At 29.5% G+C, this 12,003-nt stretch overlaps 3 protein-coding genes across 3 annotated transcripts; 2 read left to right on the forward strand and 1 right to left on the reverse strand.

The window, feature by feature from the left end:
* Positions 1 to 1,694: 1,694 nt before the first annotated feature.
* On the forward strand, positions 1,695 to 3,880 carry LOC114719403 (phosphopantothenoylcysteine decarboxylase subunit VHS3). The gene is made up of 3 exons (XM_028904877.1): positions 1,695 to 1,956; positions 3,193 to 3,257; positions 3,354 to 3,880. Exons 1-3 carry the CDS (start codon positions 1,837 to 1,839, stop codon positions 3,697 to 3,699), a joined length of 531 nt encoding a protein of 176 aa, XP_028760710.1. The 5' UTR covers positions 1,695 to 1,836; the 3' UTR covers positions 3,700 to 3,880.
* A 4,413-nt stretch (positions 3,881 to 8,293) lies between these two features.
* Positions 8,294 to 8,872, forward strand: LOC114719472 (uncharacterized). The gene has a single exon (XM_028904984.1). The coding sequence runs from the start codon at positions 8,294 to 8,296 to the stop codon at positions 8,870 to 8,872; it is 579 nt and encodes a 192-aa protein (XP_028760817.1).
* A 1,082-nt stretch (positions 8,873 to 9,954) lies between these two features.
* Positions 9,955 to 10,448, reverse strand: LOC114719408 (protein TAPETUM DETERMINANT 1-like). Its single transcript, XM_028904892.1, has 2 exons — positions 10,385 to 10,448; positions 9,955 to 10,268 (listed from the first exon to the last, which is right to left on the reverse strand). The coding sequence occupies exons 1-2, from the start codon at positions 10,446 to 10,448 to the stop codon at positions 9,955 to 9,957; spliced, it is 378 nt and encodes a 125-aa protein (XP_028760725.1).
* Positions 10,449 to 12,003: the final 1,555 nt, after the last annotated feature.

Raw genomic sequence — 12,003 nt, forward strand, 5'->3', positions numbered from 1 at the left:
GAAGTTATAAATATATGTATTTAATGATTTTTTTAAAAATTTTATCCTAGTTTAATTCTCTTTAAAAAGAGAGAAAGAAAAGAGAGAGAGTTCGGAATTTTTTGTAAATGCAGAGAAATGAAAAGCACTTTAATAAGGAAAAATTTTAAGAAAAACTTTATCAATTTAATCCATTTCATGATATGTGAGAATAAATTACAAGTAATGATAATAAAGAGTAAAGTGGTATATTATATATAAATATGTCACATAACTATATGAAATTAAGTAAATTAAACTTAAAAGATCACAGAAAAACAATGCAAGTTGCAGGAGGCATGTGCATTTTCATTTGTATGAGGAAAAAAGCTGAAATCAAGCATAAAAATCTAGATGGCTAGGATTGATTCAAAGATTAATGGAATGGTTCAACTCTGTCCTACTTAACTGAACATTTTATAATTTGATGGTGACGTGTGATTAAATTATTAAATACCATTATTATATTAAACATGTAAGTCTTTTATTCGCCATCTAAACATGTTGCTTGAATTTTGTTCATTTTAATATTATCACACTAATCCTAGACTAATCAATGATTTGTCCACTTCAACAGTCATATATTGGCGTGAACATTACTATTTATTACTGCTATGCTCAATGTAAGATTATATATAATCTTATAAGCTGGATAAATCGGTTTAAAAATAATAATAAATATAATATTCTAAAATAATTTATTTAATTTTTTAAATTAATCAACTAGATTTTATATTAAACATATAAGATAATCCTATTTTGTTACTATTACTGGCGCACTCCAGTGACATATGATTACCTACGGCAATAAATTTTCTTGGTTCCTTTCTCAAATGGAATGACTATAAATTCTATTTCATTTTTTTTATTTTCAAAAAAAAATTTTGGTTACCCAGAGTATTCTCCCACCCGAACGGTGAGAGATTAATCTCTCAGGGTACTATCAGTTGTCATAGCAGGGACCCTCTCAACAGTATTTGTTCCATACACACCGCCTTAAAGATTGAACCCGGAACATGATGTTTAAGGTGTCTAAGTTCCTTCTACTTAGACCAACACTTGTTGGTTATTTTCAAAAAGTTTAATTATAATATCAAGATATATCCTTTATTTAAGATTACATGAATCAATTATAATTTGATTCAATGTGCAATCAGTAATATATAATTTATAGAAAATTATAATATTCATAAATCACGTATTGCTATTTTTAAGACTGTGTTTAGTTTTTTTTTTTTTTTTTGAATGACTGTGTTTAGTTAGACCTTCATATTCAAATTATTTTAGATCATTATTTGATTGTAATAAAATTGATTAGAAAAATAAACATCTTATATTAAATTATTTCCATATAATCATGATCATATCAATTGTGTTTTCTATAGTCGTATTGCCCAATATACAATTAAAAGCATATCATTCTAATTACTTAGTTGCTTTGACCAAAATTGTAATTAAATTTTTGTGACAACCATATATAAAAATAAAAATGTTTCCATTTTTTAACTTTTTTTATTTACATATAATTTCTTACATTTCACTATGAAGTATGCACATTTTATTTTTTCTTTTAGAAAAGAAAAAAGGAGCTAAACTTTCTGGATGAGCCACTAGGGTTAACTCCAACAGGACCAAAAGCCTTTGCCCCTGAGGGCCCTGGACTCTCTGTCTCTCTCTTTCGCTTTCTCTCTCCCCACTGCCAGACCTGTTCGGGTCATCACTGCCTCTCACTGCAACATTGGTCTTCTTCCCCTCTGGTTTAGGGCTCAATTTCACAGCTTTTTCTTCCCCAGCCTCTTCCAATCTTGGTTTTCGAGAATGGAGGCTTCTGCTCTTAGCTTCGTAGAGAAGAGGATTTGGATAGGCTCTCTGATGGAGGCTCTGGCGGTGGAGACTGTTCTTGCTGCTGGGAAATGCCTCGTTTGGCTTCTGAAAGTGGTATTGTTGCCCTTCTCTGCTCTATTTGTGGGATTTATTTCCTATTATATTTGTAATTTATTCTCTTGCTGTTTTTTTTGGAAATTAGTCTGGAAATTGCTGATTTAATTTAGTGTTTTTGCTATTCTTTCTGGGTTTATCAGAGTCAACTCTTAGTTTTCTCTGTTGTGTGGGTTCCAATTTCCCTGTCATTCATCTACTTATGGCTTCTGTGAATAACTTAGGGATCTCACTTGAACTTTCCCCTTCTATTTTATCCTTTTCGATCAAATGCTTTCTCTGCGTTGTATTTTTCTTCTATGGATGAGCTACTCTAAAGATTTCCCAGCTTTGTAGAATTCAAAGGATAGAACTGGTTCGTGACTTCATGTTATACTTAGAACAGTGATGCACAAATCTTCTGCACTGGAAATTCTTCTTGATGTTTCTACAAAACAGGGTGTGTTCATATACAGAGGCTTCCTTATTCATTTGTGATCCAAAATCTTACTTAGCTGGGTGAATGGCTGATATTTCTGTTTGGGTCAGTATCGTGTGTGTTAAAGGACATTTTAGTGTTTAAAACTTCACCTTTGCCTTTTCTTTCCCTGTTTACAATTCAATCATTATTTGCGTGCCTTTAGTATTTAGCATAGGCAGGTATGCTACTTGTATGCTAATTAATGGCCAGGCTTCGTGGGATTCAAGATGCAATGTGGGGCCTCCTATACTTGTTGCATTATTCATGATTTAACTTGATTCAGGATGCTTTGTTTCACTCGCAACAATGGTTCACAATATAAAGTGCTCTGCTCTTGAAGAAGTGTGATAGTGATATGTGTTTGGGAAAATTATAACATGAGGTCTCTTGCTGATTGTATCTATATCAAGTCCTAGCTTGGTTTCCCAGGCTTAGGTCTGTAAAATGTGAATTGTTCCCACCCTGTGTTCTATGGCTAGAAAAGGGCGTTTTACTCCAAATGACTCTGATCTCAATCCTTTCATTCATTTCTTTCTTTCTTGCTGTTCCTAGTATTTGAGAATCGTATGTTATGAACTGGAACTGTTGACAAGTCCAACTGTGTGTCCTTAAATTGTAACCATATATTTTTGACCCAAAAAAATTGTAACCGTATATGCTCATACTATCTGCCCTTGTTTTTAATTTTTGGCTATTGGTTGATGTAGACTAACCTAATACATTCTTTTCACACTGAATCGATATAAAGGTTCTCATGTTCTGTGTATCTAACGCAGACTGAATCTCTGTTGACTGATGTCAATCATTCAGTGCCACCAAAGTTCACTCAAATGGATGGAAGGTGAGATTAAATTTGTGCAACTCTTCGGAGGGTACCTCTTTATGTACATTTGGAATGTCCATTTCATCCCAGTGTTACATGTTAATTCTCTGTCAGGTTTCCTTTAGATGAACTCGTGAGGGGAAAATGTGGTTTCATAGAATGCAAGGATGGTAGTGATGAAGATGATGATGAAGATGACCAAGATGAAGAAGATGCAAATGATCAAGATGATGATGATGATGCAGGAGATGAGGACTTTTCAGGTGGTGAGGAAGAAGCAGATCCTGAGGCCAATGGTGCAGGAGGAAGTGATGATGGGGATGAGGATGATGATGAAGATGGAGACGAAGATGATGAGGAGGACGGGGAGGATGATGATGAGGAAGAAGAGGAAGAGGAAGAAGAAGAAGAGGATGATGAGGAGGAGGTACCCCAGCCACCTGCTAAGAAAAGAAAGTGAGAAATTGAGAATTATAGTAGTAGGTAACATTGTTTTCTTCTCATCCCCCTGTAATGTTCTCTCAGTCATGCTTAGTTCTTAGGACAGTTCTCTTATCTTCCTTCTGGATGGACCTGTTGTTTTACCTTGTGTTGGAGATCATAACATCATAATGAATGTATTCTCATTTGTGATTTTCATAGCTGGGCATGAGCAGACAAGGTTTGGTGACACATTCTTAGCGTCTATTCAATGAAATGGGTTATGTTCTCACTGGCCAGGCTTTTAACAAATAGCTCAAACCTTTACCATCTGTACCCAATAGTTCCCCGTTGACATTTGTAAAAGCCAGTTCTCTCCTATTTCCTCTCTATCAGGCGATGCGGAATTTCTTAGTTATCACATCTCCACTTTCATCATCCTCTATGGCATCTTTTGCTGTCCTCCCTTAATTCTCTGGCCTTCTATTTTCTGTTTGGAGTTTCATTATCTCATATTCACTCAAGTACTCGATCATTCTCTATGCAAGTGCATTATGCATCCTCTGGTTTAGCCTCTTGCAACTTCCATTGATCTCCGGATTCTTCATCCTCTGTTTTTAGATCTAATAATAAATAGGTAAGAAATATATATTTTTTCCAATATATATTTGTAGAAAAGGCAAATGAGGGAGAGAATGGGTGAAAGGAAAAAAGATAAAAGAAAATGTAAATGGCAAATGTACATGTTTATACATCTTCAAAGTGGAACTCAGAAATAGCAAGATCCATTCAAAAACTTGCAGCTAGTAAATAAAATTTGATTTTTTTTTTTTTAAAAAAATTAACATTGTTGTTTGTTAGTATTTAGTAATAATTCAAAGGGCAAAAACTAATGCTAAAATGTTCTACTTATGGCGATTTTACATGTCATTTCAATAAAAGAGAAAGCAAAAATTAATACTCTTCTTGTCTTTAATGTATGACCTAACTTGAAAGTTGATATTGGTTTTACATGTAAGTTCTTTTAAAAAATTAACTCTATTGATAATATCTCAACAATAATAAAGTCAGAGAGAGAAAGAGAAAATTATTAGAGTATTTTAGAAAAAAATATATATATCATATTAATTAATCTGACTAATATTTTAAATTTACTCAAATTAGTCAATTAAGTCTAACATTAAGGATTCAAAGACTATAGTTTGTGAAATTCGATAATAAGATTAATAAGGATAATATGGATAATCTACTTGACTTCTACAACGACTCTAATGTGTTAATTGACTTGTAACCGTTGGCAATAAAAAACTTGAAACTATTTTCCAAAAAAGGTACGACACTTGCTTAAAAATTGGGAGCATTTAGAAAGATTGCTTCAAAAAATAAGGAGCTATTAATTTTGATTTTTAGTATAAAAAGTAGTTAATTAAATTGAATAAATTAAAAAATTAATTAAATTAGTTATTTGTAATAAATAGGTGTTGTCTTCCATAAATATTTTTACTAATCATGTGTATTAGTTAGAATTATTATTTAATAAAACTTTTAATATGTGCAACTACTAAAATGATTACTTTAGAAAAAAAATAAATATGAAAAACAAAGCATATTAGGATTTTATATTTAGGACCAAGTTAAATGTCAAATTAACTTTTATATTAAGGACCGAAAAAGCATATGTTATCCTTTGTTTAATTTACATTAAGGATTAGAGGTAGCATGTTTCTTAATGTGAATGAAAAAAAAGTATTACCTCTGATTCTTAATATAAGAGTTAGATAGATAATTTAGATATATTAGAAAAATTAATTAAATTAGTTATTTGTCACAAATATATGTTGATCTCCCTAAATTATTATCTCTAATCATATGCATTAGGTGATTTAAATTATCTCTTAGTAAAATCCCTTTCTAATCAATGGAGATATTTAATTTTAGGAAAAAAAAAAGCGATAAAATGAATTGAATTTTTATATTTATGATTAAATCTAAAGGAGAATAATAATGAGTTCTTAAGAAAAGAAAAAAAAATTACAAAATAAGTTTAAAATGTTGTTATTCTCCACTATAGAACTTGTCATTACACACTACTCAAATTATTATCGAGATTTTTAATAATTTTTTTTTTTAAGATATGATTGTAATGCTCCCTGACGTAGCTTGTGGATTAGTTTTTATATCAAGTATTGGAGGAGGTATATGTGTCTCATATTAAACTGTTCAAGTTCAAATTCTGATACAGCACACGGAAATACATGAGGAAGCCATCACTTCGATAACTAACGTTGACGTGCAAGCAAACAGGGACGCATCAGGCGGTGTGACAGTTTGTTTGTGAGATTTACGTAAAAAGAGATTCTTTTTTTTTTTTGTGTGGAAAAAACAAATACTCGTATTTCTTTTTCAAAAATACCCCTAACTTTTCGGTTCCAAAATCTTTGTAGAAAAAAGAAAACAATATTACAAGCTTTAAGAAAATCTATCTCAACTGGTCTTAATTTGTTTGGGAAGACATGAATGATGCAACGTACTTCTTTTATTTTTAATATAAAAGCCACGTACATTATTAATATAGATGGATTAAAAAAGCTAAATTAATTACTTAATTTTAATAAATATGACTTAATCTCCCTAAAATACTTCTGTAATGTTAGATTATATATCAATTTATATGTTAGATAAATTAATTTGAGAGAAGAATGATAAACATGAAATATAAAATAAATTAATATCTTATATTTAGAATTAAAAATCAAATCGTTAATGAACTTCTATATTTAAGATTAGAAGAGTATATAGAAAACAAATTCAGCCTAACAATTGAAGCATATCAAAAAAGTCCTTATAAGGAGCATTATTTGGGTTTGCAAGCCAAATGGTACCAGTTTGGTTACCTACCCTACACAAATTTGCTTCTCAGATTAATTAAATTCATTAGTTTACTCCAATGCCAACTTACATCACTAGGAGCATTACGTCACCAGCAGAATTTTTTCTTCTTTTGAATAACATAAAGACAGGCTAATAATATAAAAACTAGTTGATTAAGTTGAGAATATTAAAAAAATTAGTTAAGTTAATTATTTATAATAAATAGGTGTTGTCTTTACTAAAATATCTTTGTTAATTAAATGTATTAGTTAGAACTACCATTATTATGTTGGGAAAAAAAAAGAACTACCATTATTATAAGGACTACTTTAAAAAAAGATGAATAAATATGAGAGACAAAGCGGATTAGGTTTTTATATTTAGAACCAAAAAAAAAAAAAAAACTCTTATATTAAGGACCAAAGGTAGTATCAAATTTGGAAATTAAAGTTACAAGAAATGTATGTTCATAATTTAAAATGCAAAACAATATATCCATATCAATTTATATTTATTCGTTATTATGAATTGCACGCTTCATTTATCAAGTTACCTAAAATACATAAGGTTAGTTAACAATATCATTAGTTCAGGTTAATATAATTTCTGATCTCTCAAGTTTACTTTTATTTATGTTTTAATCCCTTAAATTTTAAACAATAAATTTTGGTAATTTAAGTTTTATTTCATTTAAAAACAATAGTCCGTATAATCTAATAAAAACTTGAACTTATTTGCCTATTGAGAGCACAAAACTTATGACTTAAAACTTGAGACACCAAAACTAAAATGAGAATAAATTTAAGAGGGTAAAAATTATATTAACCCAATTCGTTATATATATGTGATGGAGCAAATAACTATGCATATTTTCTTATAGTATAATGAATAATGATGGGACAATTCAAGTGAGATACGACTTTCTGTTCACTTGTAGTTTGGAGGCCCATTATATAAGATATCTAAGTATTAATATAAGAACTTATTTAATTTTTATTTTGATTCTAATTATAAGAATCCAATCTATTTTGTTTTTTATAGTTATTTATTTTTTCTCAAAATAGTCCTTATAATAAAGGTAGTTCTACCCAATATACTTGATTAGTAAGGATATTTTAAGAAAGACAACACCTATTTATTATAAATAACTAACTTAACTTGTTTTCTTGATATGCTCAAATTAGTCAATTAGCTCTTATATTAAGGACCAGAAAGAGTATTGTGTTACTACTTGTAAAAACGTATCAATATGTTGACATTAAAATATTAATACATACTATTTCCGTCTCTTAATATAAGATTTAATTTGACTTTTATTTTGGTTCTAAATAAAAAACTCTAATTCACTTTGTCTCTCATATTTTTGCTTTTTTTAAGATAGTTTTTCTAATAATGATAGTTCTAGCTAATATACATTATTAGTAAGGATATTTTAGGAAAGACATCACATATAATTACAAATAATTAACTTATTTTCATAGTTTATTCGAATTAGTCAATTAACTCTTATATTTAGGAATGGAAGTGATACAACAGTTCATAACTGGTCTGTTTCTATACTTCAAAAATAAACTGATAAACGTACTTGATTAATGAACTAACGTTAAAAACAACAAACGTTTTCATTCAACATGAATTTCTTCTTTCATTAATATTGCATCCTATGAAACTGAGGAAATTTACGTAACATCAAATTAACTTCTTACCATATATAAATACTGCCAACACGAACATCTTCGGCACCAGTATCGATCAGATCAAACATGGCTCGATCCAAATCATCAAACATTTTCTCATCAGTCCTTTTCTGTGCAACCACGTTAATGTTTCTGTCAAATATTCTGAACATCGTCCCAAAAGCTCAGGCAGCACGGGACATGACCATTTCTGCAGAAGAAGCAACAAAATGCTTCAGTTTCCTAGGAGACGTACCAGGTTGTGCAGAAGGAATGTTGGGAAACTGGTCGTTGATAAATCACCGTTGTTGCAAGGCCATCCTTGATGAAAGTCAACTTTGCTGGGATAAAATTAACCCTGTTCATGCAGAAATCCCTCAAATCTACAAAGATTATTGCACTGGAGGCTTTCTAGAACCTTCTTCTCCTTCTCCATCTTCTTCGATTGAGACGACTCAAGATCTTGAACAGTGTTGGGCTTCTTTAAGGAACATAGAAGGTTGTGTTGGGAACATATTTTATGCATTGCTTCATGGTGACTTTAATAAGGTTGGACATGAATGTTGCCAGGCTGTGGAGTCCACTGCGGACGAGTGTTTGTTTAAGATGTTCCCTTGGAACCCTTTCTTTCCCATTTTGCTTATCAGGTTTTGTACCAATCATTAATAAGTCTCTTAGAGATGATGAGGTTCCTTATTATGAGATCTTGTAGGATTTAAGGATTATCTACCGATAAGGTTTTCATATCAGCAATGAAATTAGAACCTATATTTTTATGAAATATGCGAGTCATATTCTTATTAATTGAATCAACTTTGTGTGATAGAAAGGGATTTAATACTCTTCCTTTAACCAATATCACAAGCTTATTGTGGATGGATACATGAAATAATCATATTAGAGAGTTTGCCTAACCAAATTGATGATCAGATTTAAATTAATGTTATTGGATTCCAAATAATTATGAAAAAACAAATAATGGGTAGTTTAGATATAATTTTAATTTTAATATTTTAGATTTTTTGAAATATTTTCCCAATTAAAGTAAAATCCAGACTATCCATATCAAACAACTAAATTTTTTTTCAAGGGATTTAATTTCTAAAAAGTGGAAAAAATTATTCATATGTACAATTTTCAACTTTTGAATGTTAATATATAAGAAAAGTTATATTCATAAATTATATTCCACTCTTTCATGCTTCGAAATTCATGAATCAATGCTAATCTCTGTGGGGCCCAGTCCCAAGGACACGGCCCAAGAAGAAGTTTTTATTTTTAAATAAAAGATTTTTCATCCATTAAAAAGAGAATTACAAAATACCGAATTAATTCTATCAAATTGCAGGCTTCTTTCAAAAGAAAATCATCCATATTATATAATCTATAATATTTCATATATATACATAGATATATATTTTTCCATATATATACTATTGTGTGCATCTCATAAATCTAGAATATTAAAATTAAAAAAAATACATATCATTAGGAAAATTAAAAAAAATCAAAATTAAGTCATTGAAAATGATAATACCCCAACACATGAAAGCATCACATTTCAAGAAACACAATATATATTATTGAAAATTCCGAGAATACATAAGACAAAGGAGTGACCAACTAAAACCGAAACATATATAGTTCATCAAAAGAGAAAGATACATGAAAATAGATAGGATAAAGCCGACCGTATTCATATAGTCGGGTCACTACGTAGGAAGCACATGTGGGATTATTATTAGTATTTAAGAACAAGCGATGGTGGAGGAACTAGGAGTCAAAGGGAAAGAGTTGTCCCAAGCATATTTAAAAGTGATTGGTTTGGTATAAACAGGTTGGCCATTATTAACCAGACAAAGACCATCGCTTGAGACTTGGAACACAGAAGGATCAATGTTCTCCACTGTCTGAAAACCATTACACTTCAACTTCAGGTTCAACTGAACGCACGTACACTTGTTCTCTATCGTCACCATCCATTCTGGTTTGTTCTGCACAATCGCTCCTGTCTTACTTTGGCTCACTGATATGTCCCTTAACGAACAGTTAGTAGCTTTGCCTGCATCAGAAGAGGAAAAAACGAAACATAAATCTTCAATATGTAATGCAACAACGTTAATAATAATAATGGAGAATACTAAGAAACCAGAATATAAGTAGGTTGTTTGTGTGTACCATGGGCAATGAGGCCGAGGAGAAGAAACAGTGTGGCAAGAATTTGGGTGGTGGAGGCTGCCATTTGTTTTTGTTTTCTGCAAACGATATAGATTCTTCTGGTGCTGATGAAGAATATGTTGGCGTGTGATGATCTATTTATAGGAAAAGAGATTTTTTGGGGGGGGGGTGTGATAGATTGAATTAATTCTGTGTTATTATTACAAGTTAATGCAGAATCATCGTACGTTTTGGTAAATAAAGTTATTACCTTTGATTCTTTCTTAACTTAAGTTGATTTAATATTAATTTCTCAGTGTTAATGACGCCCGATTATGCAGAATCATCGTTGTAATTAGTACGGCACGATTTTATTTTTTGTTTTTTTGTGGATAAAGGAAAATTCTTGATTTGATATCATGATCATGCGATATTGTAAAGGCCATTAAATTAAAATTTAGTTTAAAAACATACATATTCAAAATTATTGGTGTTATGGTCATAAAGATTAGCGTAATTATTTGGATGCGCATTTTGATTCGAAATCGAGCTAATTAATTTCGAATATTTAAATTATCAAGATTTTATGGTATAAGTAACACGAAAACAAAGAGTAATATTAAATTCATGAAAAAGTGGTTCAAAGTCCTACACATGCCAAAGGTTGTAGATTCAATTCATTCCTATGCCATTTTCTTATTAGATAGCATTTTTGAGAGTTTACGACGGAATAATTTAAGAAAAAAATTTAGGTCAAGTTTTTTATATCTATTATATTAAGTTTTCTAATCACAGTCAATATGAATCTTTTTTGTTTTGTGTACATTTATAATTAAGTGCTATTAAATACTAATATTTTAAAAATAAGACATATGGTCATATATGATTGAAGAACTTAACATAATGAATAATTAAAGGGTTAATTAATCTGCAAATCCTTGTAGTTTCAACCAATTTTGAATGAAGTCCTTATAGTTTTTTTTCTTTTTATCAGGTCCTTATACTTTCATTTGTTTTTAATTAAGTCCTTGCATTTATTTTTCTTTTTATTAAATCCTTATAATTTTACTAAATTTTTAATCAGGTCCATCTAGTTTTAATTTTATTTATTAATTAAATATAAACTGAATTAAATAAATTAATACTGAAATATAAAATATTAATAATTAAATTAAATTAAATTAATAACTATATAATAAAAGATAAGTAATATAATTAATTAATTCAGGAAAATTTTTAGAACAATTATTTTTTTAAAAAAAATTATTATAATAATTTATTATTTTTAGAATATTATTCTTTATAAACTAATATTAAATAATAAATACTATTTATGTTTATAGAATAGTACTATTAGAATTTATAAAATAAAGAATAAAAAATTTAGGGACTTAATTAAAAATAAGGTGAACTTATAAGGACTTGATAAAAAGAAAAATAAATGCAAGGACTTAATTAAAAACAGATAAAAGTATAAGGATCTGATAAAAAGAAAAAAAATTATAGGGACCTGATTTAAAATTGGTTGAAACTATAAGGACTTTCAGATTAATTATCCCATAATTAAATATAAGGAGCGTAATGTAAGCATCATCCATAATTTAAATTTGATTCATAATATAAAGGAGTGGAATAAAACA

Source organism: Neltuma alba, unplaced genomic scaffold (assembly GCF_004799145.2).
Source record: "Neltuma alba isolate B1F8T4 unplaced genomic scaffold, ASM479914v2 tig00011916_pilon, whole genome shotgun sequence".
Classification (NCBI taxonomy): Eukaryota; Viridiplantae; Streptophyta; class Magnoliopsida; order Fabales; family Fabaceae; genus Neltuma; species Neltuma alba.